We start from the raw sequence: 21,668 nt of genomic DNA on the forward strand, positions 1-21,668 counted from the left end.
ACACCACAGCTCTACAGTTCCTTCCCAGGCCATCACGGGCTCTCCAAGACCTTCTGTTTTATTAAGTTTGGTTTGAGACAAAAATCTATCAAAATTTAAATACATATTTTTTTTTTTGGCTCAACAATTTAACTTCTAGGAATCCACCTCACAGATCTTTTTATACTTTGCCAAAGTTACACATATAGGATGTTCACTGCAGAATTGTTTATAATAGTGAGGAGCTGGAAATAATGTACATGAACTCCAACAGGAGATGGGTGATAGAAACTACAGTACAGGGGCTTCCCTGGTGGCACAGTGGTTGAGAATCCGCCTGCCAATGGCAGGGACACGGGTTCGAGCCCTGGTCCGGGAAGATCCCACATGCCGCAGAGCAATTAAGCCCGTGCGCCACAACTACTGAGCTTGCACTCTAGAGCCCACAAGGCACAACTACTGAGCCCACGTGCCACAACTACTGAAGCCCGCACGCCCTAGAGCCCGTGCTCCACAACAAGAGAAGCCACCGCAATGAGAAGCCCGCGCACCACAACAAAGAGTAGCCCCCGCTCGCTGCAACTACAGAAAGCCCGCGGGCGGCAAAAAGACTCAACGCAGCCAAAAATAAAATTAATTAAAAAAAAAAAAAGAAACTACAGTACATCCAGAGTTGGTATATAGTATATATGGGGTTTACATAACGCCCATAAGAATCACGGAGGTTAGTCTGCCTTGGATAATCCCAGCATTTTAAATTGGTAGACTCAGCAGAGGCAGAGAGAGACTGAAAGCAGAGCGATGGTGTGCTCCAGGTCCGCAGGGAGAAGCAGCTACGGTAACACTTTCACCCACCATTTGACTGTACCCTTCCATTAAAAATTAAATCCTTGGGGGTCGCCTGGAAGCTAAAAGTGGTCAGGATCAGAGACAGGGGGGAATTATGTGAAAAAAGGTACAAACTTGCAGTTATAAGATAAATAAGTACTAGGGATGTAATGTACAACATGATAAATATAATTGACACTGTTGTATGCTCTTTAAGACAGTTGTTGAGAGTAAATCCTGAGGAGTTCTCATCACAAGGAAAACATATTTTTTTTTATTTTTTAAATTTTGTAACTCTATGAGATGATGGATATTCAATGACTGATTGGGGTCATCATTTCATGATGTATGTAAGTCACATCATTATGCTGTACACCTTAAACTTACACAGTGCTGCATGTCAATTATATGTCAATAAAACTGGAAGAAAAAAGGAAATAGCAGGTAAATAAATAATTGAAAATGATATAATGTTAAGTGACAACTCAGGACACAAATTGTATATATAGTATGATTGTAACTATGTAATGATATATAGCTATATAGGTGTAGGAAGAAAAGGCATCAAAATATTGCCAGTTTAAAAAGAAAAAGTGGTCAGGGATGAAGGGAGAAGGGAGCCTAGCTCTGTTGGGTAACGTTTTAACCTCGGAAATGTAAGAGGAAGAACAGTGACAAAAGTATCCCCTATGATTATTGTCCAGGTTACCTATGAAGCTCCTACTTGATTTTTCATACCAACTACTGTTTATGTCATCATTACGGAGCAAATTCACTGAAGAATGAAATTCCATTTTTTGAAACCAAATGTATAGAGAGATTTAAAAATTGTTTAGAGACTTCCCTGTCGGTCTAGTGATTAGGACTCCACACTTCCACTGCAGGGGGCACGGGCTCGATCCCTGGTCGGGGAACTAAGATCCCGCAAGCCGCGTGGTGCGGCCAAAAATAAAATAAAATTTAAAAATAAAAACTGTTTATCCATGGACACGATGAAAGGAGCACGTAGTACAAATGCACATAGAGCATTGGGTGAAAAGTGAAACTGTATTTCAGCTGTGATGGGGAAGATGACAGGGCTACCAGACAGGGAGACTTAGAGGTCATGATAACTTGACCTTTTCATTGCTGACTGGGCCAAGTCTGGAAAGGAGACATGGAGGAAAGCAGAGAGTAGATTAAGGAAAAGGATACGATTTCTTTTTCAAACGGGAACTTATTTTGAGTATTGCACATGCCCTATTTATAGCTAATATATTTTGACATATCTGTGTTCAAGCCAGAGCCATCTCATTCCTCCCTCTGTGCCAAAGGGCAGTTTTCCCTTTGGGCTCTCCTCAAGAACAAGGTTGATAATATTTCAGAGGCTATCATAACTGGTTGATTGATTCTAAAATAAAATCACAGTATGCAATCACTTAAAACGTATTGCATTAGAGGAACTTGGGAATTCACCTCCTAACTATCTGGTAAGGCTAGATCTAACTGCTTAAGTTCCCCATAATGTCTACATATTAGCTGATTTCTCTTTTGCTGCAGTTTAGTAGACCTTGCTCTGAACCTTCGTGCTACCCTTGAATTTCTCAGTACAGTGGTTGTAAAACTTCTGGACGTCTGTAACAAGCCTACAAATAAAAGAGCTCCACTGTCATTAGTGGAGACCCTTGCAATGCAACTTTCTCCAGTCTTCCACTGGTGTCACCTCAACACATCAGTGGTTCTCCATGTAGAGAATCAAGAAAATTTTTGTTCATCATCTGAACACTCACCACAGTATAATAATTCTTGGTAAGTGGAGTAGTTTCAAATCCTTTGACAGCCTTGGGGGAGAGAGGTCTCTCTGTGAAAAAGACATTTAAATTATGTTAATATTATACAGGTGTAAGATGAACAGATTATAACATAGGGCAACTAACATACTATAAATATTGTCAAGTGGAAGGCTCAATGGAAATGTACATTCCCAAATAAGTGAAAGTATAATCTTACTATAAACTACAGCTGGTCAAGCTAGAGTTTCTTAATGACAGGGTCAAGGCAAGAATTTCAGTTCCAGTTTAGGCTGTTTCTTCACTCCAGTCTGCCTCTCCATTCAACTTATTCAAAACAGATAAGCAAAGCCAATGCTAACCAAATATGTATATTTGTATCTTGCAACTTACTATACAAGAATAATAGCAGCCATCCTTTCTTAGGGCTGTCTATTGCGCCAAAAACAAAATAATCAGAATCCTTAATACACTGAAAACTAGCAGAAAATTCTTCTTTTATGTATCATTTTAATATCATTATGCTGTGCTATAAAAAGATGCCTTTCTTTTACAAAGTTCGTCTTACCCATATATACACTAATATGTATAAAATAGATAACTAATAAGAACCTGCTGTATAAAAAATAAATAAAATAAACTTCAAAACTTCAAAAAAAAGAAGCCATTTAGGTTATAGGTTCTCACTACACCTAATACCCTCTCTGAATTTTGCAAAGTGGTATTACTCAGGTACCAAGGGCCTACAGAAGAAAGAAGATTTGGGAGAATATGCAGCATGTCCCTGCCTCTATATAAGACTTCTTGGTTTCACAGCCAAACACTAAGCTGCTTTAACACCCCCTAAGATTTTATTAGATAATTCAAATAATTTTAGTGCCACATCTCTATATGTGGTTTCTGATGAGTTCTATGAGTAAGTAAACACACACTTCTGTCATACAGTAGTTAAAGAAATATAGTTTATATAATAAATACTATATCTAGTGCAATAACATACAATTTTATTAGAACTGAAAATCCTAAACAGACCTGACTGGTTTTCATAATATCTTATACTATCCCCTCTTAAACACCACAGTACTCTGTGGCATATATTTACACTCTAAATGAAATAAATTTAGGGGCTTCCCTGGTGGTGCAGTGGTTAAGAATCCTCCTGCCAATGCAGGGGACACAGGTCCGAGCCCTGGTCCGGGAAGATCCCACATGCCGCGGAGCAACTAAGCCCGGGCGCCACAACTACTGAGCCTGTGCTCTAGAGCTCGTTGAGTCACAACTACTGAGCCTGTGTGCCACAACTACTGAAGCCCGTGCGCCTAGAGCCCTGCTACACAACAAGAGAAGCCACCGCAATGAGAAGCCCGCGCACCGCAACGAAGAGTAGCCCCCACTAGCTGCAACTAGAGAAAGCCCGCGCACAGCAACGAAGACCCAACACAGCCAAAAATAAATAAATAAATAAATAAATAAAATCTATTAAAAAAAAAGAAACCACTTAATAAAAATACAAGACAGCGATCATAAATGTTTAACAGTGTCACTACAGACCGTCTTCCCTACCCTCATTTTCTCCTTTGCTTCATTTTGTTTTATATTCCATTTTTATCTTGCTATATCGTATGCTGCTTTAAACTCTTTCTGGGGACTTCCCTGGTGGCGCAGTGGTTAAGAATCCACCTGCCAATGCAGGGGACATGGGTTCGAGCCCTGGTCCGGGAAGATCCCACATGCCACAGAGCAACTAAGCCCATGCGCCACAACTCCTGAGCCTGCACTCTAGAGGTCGCAAGCCACAACTACCAAGCCCGTGCACCACAACTACTGAAGTCCATGTGCATAGAGCCCGTGCTCTGCAACAAGAGAAGCCACTGCAATGAGAAGCCCACGCTCCACAACAAAGAGAAGCCCCCCGCTCGCTGCAACTGGAGAGAGCCCACATGCAGCAACGAAGAACCAACGCAGCCAAATAAATAAATAAAATTAATTAATTAATTAATTTTTAAAAACCAACTCTTTCTGATGTATGGTGGAGTATAAATAACCAAATATTATCATCAGGACTTGATTTTTTTTCTTTTTAAAAACAATATTTTCTAGTTTTATATCTATTACATTCCTACCCTAAAAAATGCAAAATATAGAAAAGAAAAACCAACAATCAACCCATCATCCAGAGCTAACCATCATCCAGAGTAACATTTTGAAGTACGTCTTCCCATTCTTTTTTTTTTTGCTATTAAAATAGATTTTTTTTTATTGGGGTATAGTTGTTTTACAATGTTGTGTTAGTTTCTACTGTACGGCGAAGTGAAGTAGAGTCCCCTGTGCTATACAGCGGGTTCTCATCAGTTATCTATTTTATACATATTAGTGTTCCCATTCTTTTTATACATGTGTTTGGGAACACACACACACAAACACACATAGATCTTTCTTACTTCACCTACAGCTTTGTAATCCTCCTATTACAACATTATTTCACGAACATTTTCCCATTTAACCTTAATTTCTAATTATTATTATATTTAAAATATCCCTTATGTTTATTTGGCACTTAACTGCTTTTAAGACATTTTATTTGATCTTTACAACTACCCTGTAAGGCAGAGATGATCTCGTTTTGTAGAGGAGGTCACTAGGGTGCAGGAAAGTGATGTCAGCTGCTTAAGGGCATGAATTTGAGAAATGGCAGAGCCAAGACTGAAGCCCTGGTGTGTCTTGACAAAAGCCTGTGCTCCTAACCAACAGGACGTCCAGAGATGAAGCTACTGAAGGGCCCGGTCAATGGCATGAGCAGTAGTTCCCCCCCGGAGTTCAGAGGGATCATCAGTTTGATCTGGGATGGTCAGAGAAGACCTTGCTGGGCAGGGGGTACTTGATCTGTCCCTGGAGGGGAGCTAGAATTCAAATAGGCAGAGAAGACAGTAGAGAGTTTTCTAGGCAGGGAAGATTCCAGAAGCACAGCTGTAGAAATGGCAATGCTCAAGGCAGGACTGTTCCTGTGACAGTGAACTGTCCAGCTGGGCCGGGCTGGGTAAAGTGTAAATAAAACAAAAAGGCAACAATGAGGGCCAAATCTGGCACTCCTCAATGCCCCAAAACTGGGGCATAACCAGGTTTGGAAAGCTTCATGCAACTTCAGGGTCTGCCTGGATCCACATGGTGGCTTCACAAGGCTTTACTGGGTAAATTTGAGCAATGCAGAGCCACCCAGCCTATTACTTGAGATTGCAAATGGCAGAGTCAGGAATTGAACCCAAGTATTGTACTGCCCAGCCTGGTGTTCCCCCCAGCACACCATGGTTTTGCACTCGTAGGCATATTCAAAATCGACAGTTACCAAATTCTTTCAGTTTTTTATTAGGCAAGTTTTCTACACTGTACCCTTAATGCTACTTAGAACTCGGTTGTTTTGTGCAATTATGAAATTATGTAAACCAGTCTTGATAAAAATGAAACGTTCTAGAGAAACCAGCAAGATGTGACCACCTTTTGAAAGCAAGGCCAAAAGGAAGGGTAAACAGTAATGGAGAGCCTGCCAAGACAGAAGAGGAAAGGAAAGGCCACAGAAACTGGTCACTGTAACTGAAAAAAAATGTTAACTATGTGAAGTAGAACAGAGAAACATGAATTGAAAGAAAACAGTGGCTGCCATGGAGATTCCTGGGTGGCTGAACAAGATGCAAAAAGAGCTGGTGCTTTGATAAGATCAATAAAATAGTTAACAAGGATTTACTGTAGGACTTCCCTGGTGGCGCAGTGGTTAAGAATCCGCCTGCCAATGCACGGGACAAGGGTTTGAGCCCTGGTCCGAGAAGATCCCACATGCCGTGGAGCAACTAAGCCCGTGCGCCACAACTACTGAGCCTGCGTGCTGCAACTACTGAAGACTGCGCCTAGAGCCCGTGCTCTGCAACAAGAGAAGCCACTGCAATGAGAAGCCCGCACACCACAAGGAAGAGTAGCCCCTGCCCGCCGCAACTAGAGAAAGCTTGCGCACAGCAGCAACAAAGACCCAACACAGCCATAAATAAATAAACGAATAAAATATATATTAAAAAAAGGATTTACTGTATAGCACAGGGGACTATATTCAATATATTGTAATAACCTATAACAGAAAAGAATCGAAAAAAAAGAATATAGATATATACATATAACCAAATCACTTTGCTGTACACCTGAAACTAACACAATATTGTAAATCAACTACACTTCAATAAAAAAATATTACAGCGAAAAAAATTTTTAATAAAATAAAATTGTCAAACCTCTAGCAAGACTGACAGAGGAAAAAAGAGAGAAGACACAAATTACCAATAGGAGGAGTGAAGTAGGGGATATCATTACAGACTCTGGAGATGCCCAAAAGATAATAAAGAAATACCATGAACAACTTAAAACACATAAATTTGATAATTAGGTATGAAATGGAGCAATTCCTCAGAAAACCAAAACTACCACAGTTCACCCAATATTAAATACACCATTTGAATAGCCTTATAATTATTCTGGAAATTGAAGTTATAAATTTAAAACTGTGGAAAAAAGAAATCTCCAGGCCCATATGGTTTCAGTGGAGAGTTCTACCAAATGTTTAAGGAAGAAGCCATAGCAATTATTCCCAATCTCTTACAGAAAATAAAGAGAAGGGATCACTTTCCAATTCATTTTATAAAGTCACTATTAATTACACTGACACCAAAACCAGACAAAGACAGTACAAAAAAGAAAACCGCAGACCCATACCCCTCATGAATTTCGATGCAAAAAACGTTAACAAAGAATTAGCAAATAGAATTCAGTGATATTTTAAAAGAATTGTATACCATAGAATTCATCTCATGGATGTTGGTTAAATATTCAAAAATCAATCAATGAAACCCATGGTATTAATAGTCTAAAAAGAAAAATCACACGATAATAGCAATCGATGCAGCAAAAGCACAGGACAAAATTCAACACCCATTCAAGAAAAAAAAAACTTCCAGAAAAAAAAAGGAATAAAGAGGAACTTCTCCAACTCAATAAAGAGCATCTACGAAAACCCTACAGCTAGCATCTTAACTAGCAGTGAAAGACCTAAGGCTGAATACTTTCCCCCTAAGATGAGGAACAAGACAAGGATGCCTGCTCTCACCACTCTCACTCAGCGTAGTGCTGGAAGGTCTGGCTGTCCCTGCAGTCTTGGTGTAGGATGGGGAATCAATACCAAGAGAAGAAGGAAGTCAGATTTGGAAGGACAACCTTGGAAAGTCTTCAAAAATGTAGTCCTTGCAAACAACTGGCCCCATGAAAAAAATTCAAGGGGTGGATGCAAAGAGAAAAACACCAGCACTAGGTTTCAGTGACAGTTTCTTGCCTCTTGTACCTCCTTTGCCCTTCACCACTGCCTACTCCCGCCACGTGCAGTCCTAGCTGAAACCCACCCTCGGCAACACGCAGAGAAGGAATAAGAATGTGGACGTTCAGAGGAGACAAGTCCAGTCCCTGGGGGTGGTTCAAAGTGATGGGAGGGGAGCAAAATTTGCCACCCCAAAATGTCTCTTTGGCATGTTGGATTATTTCGAGCTGAAAACAATCAAGGCTCTAAAGACTCAGGAAGTCTTTCTTTTCACCACCCCCTTAGCTGCCTAGAGAATTTAGGTAGAGGGCCTGTTCCTGGAACAGAGCTATCAGCAGAGACATATGCAAAGAACTGTGTGTCCCGCTGTCTCTGTCTGGCCCAGCAAACATTTATTTACCAAACATTTGCTTTTCCATCTCTATGTCAATTGCCTTCCCGCCCCTTTGAAGTCCCAAACCCCTACCCCCAACATCCTCTTTTGTCTTTAGCTGAAGTTGGTATTTAAGGTGAGGGTTTCACCATTTTGGCGACTTATTCAGTTCTCCTGGGTCTCTCCCATGTATACATGTTATTAAACTTGGATTTCCTCCTGTTAATATCTCATATTGGCTTAGTTCTCAGACCAGACAGAAGAACCAAGAAGGGTTAGAGGAAAATTTCTTCCTCCCCGATATGATCTAACATGAAAACATAAACCTTTTACATGGTGTTTCTAAGGCCATTAAACAACTGGTCAATTCAATTCAATCAGTGGAAAAAAAAAATCAGTCAATGTAGTGAAGAATTCAAATGGGTTATTTAGCATAACTCAAACAACAACAGTGTCACACAGGTATAGCCATAAGAAACCTTCCTAGGGCATTATGCTAAGTGAAATAAGTCAGACAGAGAAAGACAAATACTGTATGATATGACTTATATGTGGAATCTAAAAAATATAACAAACTAGTGAATATAACAAAAAAGAAGCAGACTCACAAGTATAGAGAACTAGTGGTTACCAGTGAGGAGAGGGGGTGGAGGGGCAAGATAGGAGTAGGGGATTAAAAGGTACAAACTATTAGGTATAAAATAAGCTACAAGGATATATTGTACAACACGAGGAATACAGCGAATATTTTATAACTATAAATGGAGTATAACCTTTAAAAATTGTGGATCACTATATTGTACACCTGTACGATATAGGTGTATAGGTATATAATATTATACATCAACTATATATTATATGATATAATTATAGGTATAATAATATTATATATATTATTAATGTAATAATATTAACAATATGTTATTAATATATTATACCTATCATTATAATACTATATAGTAATATAATATTATACATCAACTATATAATATATAATATTATACATCAACTTATATAATATATACAACTATACTTCAATAAAAAAATGTTACAAATGTCCAAAAAATAAGAGAAACCCTCCTAATTTTTTCTTTTTTTTTTTTTTTTTTTGGCTGCGTTGGGTCTTCATTGCTGCATGCAGGCTTTTTCTAATTGCGGCGAGCAGGGGCTTGGGGCTACTCTTCGTTGCGGTGCGCGGGCTTATTGTGGTGGCCTCTCCCGTTGCGGAGCACAGGCTCTAGGTGCGCAGGCCTCAGCAGCTGTGGCACGTGGGCTCAGTAGTTGTGGCGCACGGGCTTAGTTGCTCCGCGGCATGTGGGATCTTCCCGGACCAGGGCTCAAACCCGTGTCCCCTGCATTGGCAGGCGGATTCTCAACTACTGTGCCACCAGGGAAGCCCAACCCTCCTCATTCTGATGTAAAGATCCCTTTCCCATTAACTCTCGATTCATTCCCCTCCCTTTCTGAGGTACAGATTCCTATGCCTGTTGGTGGTGACAGGTCAAAAAGAAATCTAGTGATAACTAGCTTTCTCTGGACATGAAGCATCTATGTGATAAACCCAGAGGATTAAAACAGGAAGTCTAAATATAAAGCCCAATCCTAGTTTTGGATTTTAATAAGTAGGAAGAGTCATTTCTTAATATGCCTTAGTACAAATTTAATTAGCCATCTACCTAATCCCCTCACTTGACACCTATATTTACCTGAGAAGAAGAAGTTTTAGAAGGATTTAATGATCCCTTAACTGAATCAGTTGCAGAAAACAGAACTTGCTTAAAATATCTGCTCCAATCATACTTGCCTCAATATTTTCTTGGCATGGACATTTTGCCAGGAAAATTTTAATGCAAAGTCCTGACAAAACATGTAGCCTCTCTCGGTAACAAAGACACAAATAAAAAAAGAGATATAGGGACTTCCCTGGTGGCGCAGTGGTTAAGAATCTGCCTGCCAATGCAGGGGACACAGGTTTGAACCCTGGTTCGAGAAGATCCCACATGCCACGGAGTCACTAAGCCCGTACGCCACAACTACTGAGCCTGTGCTCTAGAGACCGTGAGCCACAACTACTGAGCCTGCGTGCCACAACTACTGAAGCCCGTGCACCTAGAGCCTGTGCTCCACAACAAGAGAAGCCACCACAATGAGAAGCCTGTGCACCGCAACAAAGAGTAGCCCCTGCTCACTGCAACTAGAGAAAGCCCACATGCAGCAACGAAGACCCAACACAGCCAAAAATATTAATTAATTAAATTTTTTTAAAAAGAGAGATATAATTTACTACCTTACTGATGTAGTGGCAGACATGACTTTGATGTATAAACAAGTTAATTTACAAGTTACCACTGATTTTGAAGAAAAGGACTGAAAATTGGATAAATGGCTAATTTTCTTATTTATAATGTATCTGACTCAAATGAAATAAAGGAGCAAGGGCCCTTAATATATCTTCTGTAGTTTATATAATGACTAAGTTATTCATACAGGTATTTTTCATGAAGATCCTTGAAAAAATATTTTTAGTCAAAATAGGGTTTATTTTTCTCATGTAACAAGAAATTGACTGGTAACAAGGGCTTCCTAATGTCACCAGTGTCCGGGTCCCATCATCCTTGGTGAGAGGCTTTTATCATCATGGTCACAAAAACCTACTCTATCTTCAGTCTTAAGCTCATGTTAAAAGGTGTGTGTGTGTGTGTGTGTGTGTGTGTGTGTGTAAAACATTATACTCAAATATTATATTTCTTAACTTTCTACACTATTACACTGGTGGTTCTGTAGGTCCTCAGAAATCAACCTCCTCCTGAAGAGAGGAAGAAGCTGTCCCCAGGGCTTCGGCCATAATTATCTCTAGACAAAAGTTACAGTAGAATCTAAAACGCAAAAGGCCACTCCCCAAGGGCAAACTTCCAGAGCATGAAGTGCTCTTGTCAAGGGAAGAAAACACTGCACAGCTCTCCATGGCACAGCCATCTGCAGGGTTAAGGGCTGTCTGGGGCTAGGGTTGCTTCATTTGGTTTCTAAGACAATCCTAAAGAACCTGTAGTATCAGCCTGAATGGTACCCGAGGCTACCATGAACAAGTATGTCAGAATTCCTGACTACTTGAGTGACCTCAGTGTTACACATCTGCCCCAGTAGTAAGCCGATGGTTCCATGCCTGATTCAACTTCATAAAGGACCCAGAAGTTGTATGGCAGAGGGGTTTAAAACTCCAAATTGAAGGTTTCGTTTCTTTGAGCTAGGCATTTAACTTAGAAATCATTTTTTTTTAACTCTTTAAAAATAAATTTTCTTTCCTGAGCTTACATAGCAGTATGGACTTCGTGGAAAGAAATTCCAAAGTTGACAAGTATTTTCTAGACCAAGCATAAAACAGCACAACATTGAATTTATATTGTCCTTCAGCAGCATCCTAGGTAGGTTTTGGCCTGCTTACTGTTTTGTGGAGGCAAGACTTGGGTGGGAAAGAATTCAAGTCAGCAAAGACCTGACACCTACTTTCCCAGCAAGACCTTTGCATTACACCTAGCTCATCTCTTCCACAGTCCCCTAAACTCACTCTGCTCACCTACCACAGCTCCTTCATGGTTTCTGATCTCCCCAACCAATCACTACAACTTAGGTTGTCCTTCTGGGCCTATCCACACAGTCTCCGTGTCTTTGAGGGTTCAGCTCAAGCCCTATCTCCTCCAGGAAGCCTCTCCCGACCTCTCCAGCCACAGTGTTCTCTGTCCACAGATGATCTGCTATGTATTTGACGCTTCATCATCCATCACTTCATACTGTCCATTGTCGGTTTCATCTGCAGCTCTTTTCTCTCTCCCGTGCTCCAAATCCATACTGCCAACCTGCTAGAAATCTTCAGAATGATGACTCGCTGGCGCCTCCACTCAACATGTCCAAAACAACTCATCATCTTCAGTACCAATTACCCCCCCAGCACGCACGCACGCACACGCGCGCGCGCGCACACACACACACACACACCCTTCTCCTATCTTCTCTATTAATGGAGTTCAGCATGTATGTCTAAAGCACTGTATTAGGCACTATGGAGATAGGAAGGTATACAAAGATGAATAATTTCCCTTTGACCTACATGTCAGGATGAGTTAGGCACCCCTCTTCTGCTCACCACTCTCCAGAGTACCCTGTATTTGGAAGTTATCATTCAATATGCTAATGAGATCTTCCCCTCACTAGACTATGAACACCATGAGGGCAAGAGGCATGCCTTAGGTTTCTGTGCCTGACCGGTGCCCAGGTCGGAGACCGATATCCTTGTCCTCTGCTGGCTGGCTAGGTGGATGACATCGCATGCCCTTAAGGAGCTCACCATCAAGCTGGACCCCTAGACTTGGCGTTATGCTCACCTCTTCCCTTTTCCTCATAGCTGATTATCAGCCATTTTTCTTGATTCTATTTTCACAATATCTACTGCATCCATCCACTTTCTCTTCCTCTCCACTGTCGCCAAAGTCACCCACGCCACTATCTGGATTGCTGGGACCTCAGCAGTAGTCTTAACTGGTTTCCCCACATCCTCATTGGTTATCCCCACCACTTCCCTGCCATCCAGCCCCAACACCACCACTAGAAAGATCTCCCTAAACCACATGCAATCCCCTGCTTACAGCCTGTCATTGACACCCTTCTTAATGTAGCTCCAGCTCAAGGCCCCACCCCTTCTCTTCACTCACCAGACCCTCAGCCCAAATCCTCCTACCACCCACTCCATGCTTCCCTACTTCCCGGCTTTAACTTAGTGACTCCTTCTAACCTTCTGCCCATCATAAGCCTCTTTTCATCATTCAAGACCCAAATCAAGTGCTTTTTTCCTCTGAGGTTATCGTTAATCACATCGTTTCTTTACTCCTCCAACAGCTTCGTACGTAGAGCTTTATCTGTGTGACTCTGTCCTATCCTGTCACGGTTGGCTGTGTACACACCTATCTTGACTACTAGACTGTAAGCTCCTTGGGGACAGGGTCCATGAGGACAGATTTTTATAGCCCCCTCCCCACCAAGTACCCAGGAGATGCTCAATGAATAAGCTAAACAGAATTGAATGACCTTTTGATCCCTGGTCCGGGAAGATCCCACATGCCTCAGAGCAGCTAAGCCCGTGTGCCACAACTACTGAGCCTGTGCTCTAGAGCCTGCGAGCCACAACTACTGACCTGCGTGTCACAACTACTGAAGCCCGCATGCCTAGAGCCCATGCTCTGCAATGAAGAGTAGCCCCCACTCGCCGCAACGAGAGAAAGCCCGCGCATAGCAACGAAGACCCAATGCAGCAGAAAATAAATAAATAAATAAATTTATTTAAAAAAAAAAAAAAGAATTGAATGACCTGCCCCACAATATTCATTGATTTTACAAATATTTACTGAGCCCAACAACACAGAAAAAACATCTCTGCCCTTGTGGTACTTACATTCTAATGGTCGGATACAGATGGTAAATGAAATAAATAAGTAAATGTACACTATGTTAGATAGAAAGAAATGGTAAACAAAAACCTACAAAAGGGAAGGGGGATAGGGGCAATGGGAATAGGGTTCAATTTTCTCCTGGGTGACCGGGGAAGGTGCTACCGTGAAGCCAACGAGTGAGCAAAGACCTGAAGTAGGTAAGGGCACCAGCTGTGCTGATATCTGGGGAGAGCGTTCCAGGTGGAGGGACAGCAGGTGAGGCAGGAGCCTGTCTGGAACAGGCAACCAGGAGGCCAGTGTGGCTGAAGTGGGATGAGTGAGGGGGAGAGAGGTCAAAGAGAAGGCCAGAGGGGTCACCAGAGGCCAAATCCTGGAGGGCCTTGTAGGCTATTGGGAATGACCTTGACCTTTACTCTTTTTGAGATGGGGAGCCATTATATTACTCAAGTTACACTTTGAAAGGATCACTCTGGATCTACTGAGTTTAAATTAGATTACAGGGGTGGCAAGGACAGGAGCAGGGATGCCAGTTAGGAAGCTAGTGCAATAAACTAGGTGAGAGATGGTCCATATTCTTCCAGTCTGAGGCCTTCCCTGACGAGCAGGCTTCCTGGCCCCAGCTAGCCAGACCTATCCTTGACAGTTGCATAGGATGCTTCTAAGGGTTAGGTTCCCTAGGTGCTCAAACCAGAGCCAGAAAGCCGCCAGGTGAGTCCTTAACTGAGTTGTAAACCAAAGAGAGTATAGGAAAAGCTCTAAGGGAAGGGGCCAAAGACCAGGACAAACAGCTCAGGGCAGTCGGTCCACAAGGCAGGGGCCAGACTATATGCTACAAGGCTACAAGGCATCTCAATAAGGGACACTATAAGGAGTGCGTGCTGTCTGTCTGCCCCCCACAACCCCTCAAACAATGCTTGGGACTCCCAGGCCAGGAAGCAAGAGCTGTTCCTTTTAGTTTTACAGATGAAGCCAAGTTAGAGTGAATCTGTAAAATTATTTAAAGATCCTAACAACGAGATTACAGCAATTGAAAGATGCAGCAAGGGGTAAAAATTGGCTGTGAAAATCATCAAAACCAAGGAAATTTCAAGCACAGCCTGTGAAAACACTTCAGGGCTCAACAGAAACGTCTCGATTCCCAGTAATATTGCATTGGCCAAAAAGTTCGTTCAGGTTTTTCGTAACAGCTTAACGGAAAAACCCGAACGAACTTTTTGGCCAAGTGAATTAAAAACTGCTGAGACATCTACACATACATATATAATTATAAATCTGTTACTAAACACTTATTCCATTAAAGGAAATGCCCCACCTTCACCCAGCACACAACACAGAAAAGCGTGAAACTAAATTTTATCTCAAATGCTTTAGGGATAAGCTCCTCACAGTGGTTATCTGGGGGAGGAGGTGAAGGAGAGGGGAATTTTTATTATCTACATTATCTATTTCTATAAGTTTTAACTTATTTACAGTGAACCTATAATTTTATTAAATAATAGTATCAATTTTGAGGCATTAAAAAAAGCAATAAAGGGACTTCCCTGGTGGCGCAGTGGTTAAGAATCTGCCTGCCAGTGCAGGAGACATGGGTTCGATCCCTGGTCCGGGAAGATCCCACATGCCGCGGAGCAACTAAGCCCGTGCGCCACAACTACTGAGCCTGCGCTCTAGAGCCCGCAAGCCACAACTACTGAGCCCACATGCCACAACTACTGAAGCCCGCGCACCTAGAGCCCGTGCTCCGCAAAAAGAGAAGCCACCTCAACGAAGAGTAGCCCCCCCCCGTCGCAACTAGAGAAAGCCCGCACACAGCAACGAAGACCCAACGCAGCCAAAAATAAATGAATAAAAATAAATAAATAAATAAATAAATAAATTATTTTTTAAAAAAAGCAATAAAGACATTAACCAAAGGAAAAAATATACTGAGGCGCTAACTACTTAAAAGGAGCCCTTGGGTAAATAGCTTTGAAGAGTGAAGAGATATAATAATGTGAATAACTAAACCTTATTTTATCTGTATCGTGACATTTTTATAATGCTAGGGATTTTTTTTTAAATATAGGCAGGACCTAGTTTCTTCTTTTTTTTTAATTAATTAATTTATTTTATTTATTTATTTTTGGCTGTGGTGGGTCTTCGTTGCTGCGCACAGGCTTTCTCTAGTTGTGGCGAGCGGGGGCTACTCTTCATTGCGGTGCGCGGGCTTCTCATTGCGGTGGCTTCTCTTGTTGCGGAGCATGGGCTCTAGGCACACGGGCTTCCGTAGTTGTGGCTCGTTGGCTCTAGAGTGCAGGCTCAGTAGTTGTGGCGCACGGGCTTAGTTGCTCCGCGGCGTGTGGGATCTTCCCGGACCAGGGCTTGAACCCATGTCCCCTGCATCGGCAGGCGGACTCTTAACCACTGCGCCACCAGGGAAGCCCAGGACCTAGTTTCTTAAATAATAAAAGGCAAGTACGTTACCCAAGAAAGTTCTAGAAAGATTACTGATGAGTGATTAGATTGCATTCTCTGGGTATCATTAATGAGTTAAAGGCAATCTTTTTCAGAATCAAAGTGGCCAGACAGCTTCCTGCAGTCCTATGATTATTATTTCTCCTACACATCTCTGAGACATTTAGACTTAGGTCTGCTCAAAGAGCTTAGGGCTAAAAAAGGAAGTTAGCACATGGCCTCTCTTATTGTTGTATTCTGCCATGGTGATTCTTAGAGTAGCGGGAAGGGCTTTGTACTATATTACACGGGCTAGAATTAGTAGACAGAAGGGGACATAGTTAAGGTGGAACAGTTGTCTGAGCTTTGAATTCTTTTGCTTTTTTAGGTTTTGCTGCCTTGATGTAGTCTAAGTACAACTTGGTTTCAAGATATCTAATCATAGATTTTTTTCCCAGTTCTGTTCTCGTCTTATTTTTGACATACACATACAAGTACAAACAATTCTGTTAACCGATGAAAACTACAAGATTTTTGGTCCGAAGACCAAGAAAGTACAAGAGTCACAGTCAAAAAAGCTTTGAAAAGATTGACTTACCACTGGATTTAATTTCTCGGACATAATTACTAGGGAACCAGCCTGTTCTCCCATTTAATGTGCCTTCCCACCAGCCTCCTTCTTCAACTCTAGTGACATAAATGATGTCCCCTTTACAGACAGACAGTTCATCTTCATTAGTCTGCTTAAAGTTGAATCTCGCCTTTACTATCAATTGGTGACTTCCATTTTCCGTCATCTCCTGGAGAAACAAAAGTCACACCAGATTAGGCGCTCATCTCAATGAGGCAGGGGCAGATATTCTATGAATTTAGGCAAATAAAGTAGGGTGACCAAGGATAAAACCCCAGGTCCATCTCAGTCTTGAGTTTTTAACTTAGGAATGGGCCTAACATGGGTAGGCCTTGGGGGAATGAGGGGAAGGGGATTAATAAAGCCCTCAAAATTGTAGGCAAACTTTTGCATTTGTGAGAATGTGTATTTTGGAGGGGGTCATAGCTTTTATTTCCTTCTCCCCCACCAATTATCTAAAGATACTTCTTTTTTTTTTTTTTTAGCCACGCCGCTCGGCTTGCAGGGATCTTAGTTCCCCAACCAGGGATCGAACCCAGGCCCCCTGCAGTGGAAGCTCAGAGTCCTAACCACTGGATTGCCAGGGAAGTCCCAAAAGATACTTATTTAAATGAGCCAGGAAACAAAGTAGAGTCATAAACTATCCCACTCTGCCTCTACCCAACACCCGAAGTCTTACATAATTATGTGACCAAGATTAGGTACCAACCTCCTCTCAAAAATCTGCCTCCCCCTTCCAATTACTAAGAATATCTTAAATTGTCTAAGACTTAGTCATATGCAAAGATCAAATATCCCACAGTTACCTAAGTCTGGAGTTCTTAACCTGTCACATGTCCCTTTGAGAAGCTGATAGCACAATAAGCCTTGACCCAAAACACAGACCAGTTAAGTTCACATACAGGAGATTTTGCATACAATTTGAGAGGGCCCAAGGGGTATGGAACCATAGAGTGTTCATCAGCTTCTGAAAGAGATCTGCAATCTCAAAAGATTAAGTGCTTTGGAAGTAATTAAAGTACTTTGGAAGTAATAGCTCATGATGGCTTAAAGCAAGTGGGTGGATTTTGACAAGGAATAAAGGTCTCAAAAGAGCAGAAGCTAGGGTGCTCCCTCCCAAATGAAAGCTCCCATTAAGACCAAATGCAAAGATAACCGAGCTATCCCAATATAGGAGCTCGTCCTGGGCTCAATAGGAATGCAAAGAGAAAAAGAAAATGACAGCGGCAATGATGAGAGCAAGTAATATACATTGATTGCCTTCTATGTGCCAGGCACTATTTAGTTCTCCTAATAAGCCGGGGTGGGGTGGGGGGGGAGAGGGGAAATAACAGCAAACTTCCCTCCGGAAGTCGCCCTAATGACTGACATTTGAATTAGCATTCTCAGTTGCTCAGTTCCAGAAAGGGACAGGACTTTGGGGCTTCAAGCCCGATTTTCAGACTCTCTGCCCCACCTGCCTTTGATTTGTGCCCATGGGCCAGCCTGAATTGGGGCGAGCTTCCAAATTCGTTTTCTCACAACGCCCCAAACAACAGGATGGCTATGTCACCACCTATGGAGATGTAACCGAGATAGCAATTGAAGTTTACAAATTTTAAAACAGGCAGGGGGAATTGGGGACCAGACTTACCACTGGCTTTGACTGCCTTTGCAGCCCTGGAGCTGTGCTAGAAACTGCTCCCTGTGGGTTTGTCTGAGAACTATTAGCAGCGCTAAGAGAAGAGGAACGTCCACATGGCCTTTCTGAGAGCTGATCTGTGAAAAGAGGAAAAGGCACCGTAAAGAGAACCCCTTGTGTCAGAAAAACATCTACAGCTTAATATTATCTTTCACGGGACATTATCAAAGGCAACCTGATCATAATTCTAACTGTTCTATGATGAACATGCCGAGCTTATTTCATTCTCCCCCCCACCTCCCTTTTTGGTGGCCAACTTCTTTTTCTTAACCTTACTGGCCATTGCTCTCCAGTAGAATGAAAAACAGCGACAGAACCACATTTTCTCTTAACCCATTTCCCTACAACTCTTCCCTCCTGAACCCGTTGCAACAGTATGCCCTGTTAGCCCAGGCAGAGCTATATTGGGTACCAAACAGCTGTTTGTGGCTCTGATTACTTTGAAATATTTCAAATTTCTCGCTTTGTTTTTTGGCCTATAACTGAGTGGTTCTTTTCTTCCTCACATGGAACAGTCTGTGTGGCACATATAATGTAAAATCCCTCTTATGCCTGGGGGAAGGGGTGGGGAGAATGCGAATGAGAGAGAATGTGTGTTTGAGAAAGATGCAATCTTGATACTGGAATTATTTCTTTAAAAAAATCAAACTCAAGAGTCTTCTCTTGCTTGAAACCTTGTGAAATTCGATCAGCCCAGCGCCGAGCTGGGTGTTTTCAGTCAGCAGCTGGCTTCCTGACAAATTCAAATGAGGGTTCTTTTCCTCTCCATTTATTTTTAAAAGATATAAACTGCAAAAGTCTAAAGCCCAAACATTCCCGAGGCGACAAGCTCAGTATCCAAGTAATTTCCTTGATGCTGTGGGTTTTAACTTTCACCTCCTTGTATTTTATAAATATCTATGGCAAGGGAAGAGACTGTAAAACTTGCTAGGAGAGTTTGGCAAAGGAACATATAATTTGTATGGCATAATGTTCGAATTATACGATCCTCCCTGCCCAGAACTGGATAGTTGTCATGTGTGTTAAATATAGTTACTTGAATTAGCTGTACTTTCTGCTATACGCCTTGCAATAGCTCCAAAGCATTTTCTTCCAGAGAGCAAAAGAACAACTTCAGAGAAGTATTTTTACATTTATTGCTATTATATACAGCTCTTTTGACTAAAACTATAATTACTTGATAGCTTCCTAGATGCTCCAGCCTATTTGGCACTTGATTATATTGTCTGTTCTTGTTCTCTCATTGTTTCACGTGGGTAAGTTGAGTCTCCCTAAATAGACGGTAATTTTCTCCAGGGCAGGGACCAAGTCTTACACTTCCTTTGTAGCACCTGGCAGTGCTGGGCACACAGCCTGTTGACTCTCCAACGGTTTGCGCATCAGGACCCGTGATGGAGCATCAGGGCTCTGGAGTCGGTCAGATGTGGGTCTGAATCCCAGGTCTGCTGCTTACTTTCTACTTGGGCCACTATGGGCCTGACTTTCCTTGTCTGTAATACGGACCTAATACTAACACCTACTCCCAGGCTTGTTTCAAAGATTGAATGAGACCACCGATGGCTCTTAGGACAGCCGAGACCCATGGTAAGGGCTCAACACATTTTAACTATGGTTATTACTGCCCAGCTGTAGGTAAGATACTATATCACGGAAGGAATGAAGTTATACTTTAAGGTTGTCATCATTTGCTTCGCATTTACTAGGATTTATATTTCATTCCGCCAACGTGATGGATACTAAACATTTAAATAAATGATGTTCTTTTCACTCACTATGAACCTGAGGTTTCATTTCCAGTGCAAGGTTACTGAAGGGTTCCTTAACATGGACAAAGACATACAGAAAACTATGAGAAAAAATATGTCTCTGGCGGGCAAAGGGAAGTAACGGCTGCATTTTGTAAACTTTATGAAAAAGGGAACTGATCTTTTTTCCTTTTTATTTTCTGTCTTGTTATACTCCGTTGCCTATTCAATAGCTTTGAAAGAAATTGTTTCTTGGTTCTTATTATATTAAGGGCATTAGAAAAACCTCTGTGACAGTTATGTTTAAATCCTAAACTATGACAGATTAAAGTATCTGGCACCCATCAGTGTTTCTTTAGGGGGAGGAGAGAAGTCTGCCCCAATCGCACAATCCTGGCCATAGATAGTTGGTTCCTAGGGTAATCAGAGACATGTGAACCCAAATGTGTCACCCAGAACCCATCTGTCCCAAGCCCTGCTTACCTTCTGTTGCTTTGTTGACAGCTAAAAGAGTGCTCAGAACCTTGGAAAAATTGACCCCTGCATGAAGGTCATCAGGATCAAATACCTATGAGAAAGGAAATTGAAACTGTTAAGACACTGTAAGTATTCAACGCAACAAACCAAACTATCAGAAGGCCACTTCCTCTAGCTCTCAGGAGAAAAAAAAAATGTAAAAGCCAAGACCCAAACCTCTGTATACCTTTGGGGAGAAATGAAAGCAGCAGCTGAGCCGCCTAATGACATGTGGCGGGCCATCCGTGAGTCAGAGAGAAGCAGTAATGGGAAATGAGAGCCACGCCGAGTCCAGGGCCCACTAGGAAATGCACAGACCTGCTCTTCTGACCTGAGCCCATCAATACTCTCAGCCCAGTTACTGGAAACTCTGTGCTGGGTTACAGTCAATGCCCATCACCTACAGAAGGAGGGGAAGCCTTTGTGACACGCTTTCCTCTGTACAGTTTATTCACTGTTCTCAGCCAGGGCACTGTCTTCAGGACCTTCCTCTCTGCTGCCCATCCTCCCCGAGGCCACCCACTGGGTCCCAACTCCATGTCACCCAACTTTCTGCCCAGGCCTGCCTCTTGCTCCCAGCCTCAATGCCCGGTTTCTGCCCCTTGACCTTGCCCCTCTCAGCTCATCTTCATGGATTTGACCCTTGGGTGGCCTGAGCCTATAGGTTCTTCCTGGCCTTAGGTGACTTTTCCAGATATGACCTCTGACCTTCCTGGTATTACTCAACTGCCAGCAGCAAAACATTAAAGAAATACAATATTTCACTTGGCCTGTCGCAACCATCATTCTGATATCCCACTATCCCTAGGGAAGATACCAAGCAGTTGTTATTTGAAAGACAATTGTAAATTTAAAAATGTATTCAGGGCTTCCCTGGTGGCGCAGTGGTTAAGAATCCACCTGCCAATGCAGGGGACACGGGTTC

General features: G+C 42.1%; 1 protein-coding gene across 5 annotated transcripts in view; it reads right to left on the reverse strand.

Moving 5' to 3' along the window:
* Nucleotides 1–21,668, reverse strand: part of ARHGEF6 (Rac/Cdc42 guanine nucleotide exchange factor 6) — a 116,772-nt gene that overhangs the window by 67,385 nt on the left and 27,719 nt on the right. For 3 of the 5 annotated variants that reach the window (XM_061177903.1, XM_061177902.1, XM_061177901.1), the window contains 4 exons: nucleotides 20,711–20,795; nucleotides 18,435–18,559; nucleotides 16,769–16,970; nucleotides 2,577–2,647 (listed from right to left, as the gene is read on the reverse strand). In XM_061177903.1, coding sequence (XP_061033886.1) covers nucleotides 2,577–2,647; nucleotides 16,769–16,970; nucleotides 18,435–18,559; nucleotides 20,711–20,795 — 483 coding nt within the window. Of the gene's footprint in view, nucleotides 1–2,576; nucleotides 2,648–16,768; nucleotides 16,971–18,434; nucleotides 18,560–20,710; nucleotides 20,796–21,668 lie in introns of those variants that run through there. The other 2 variants (XM_061177900.1, XM_061177899.1) reach the window with 1 other exon arrangement.

This window comes from Eubalaena glacialis, chromosome X (genome assembly GCF_028564815.1).
Source record: "Eubalaena glacialis isolate mEubGla1 chromosome X, mEubGla1.1.hap2.+ XY, whole genome shotgun sequence".
Taxonomy (NCBI): domain Eukaryota; kingdom Metazoa; phylum Chordata; class Mammalia; order Artiodactyla; family Balaenidae; genus Eubalaena; species Eubalaena glacialis.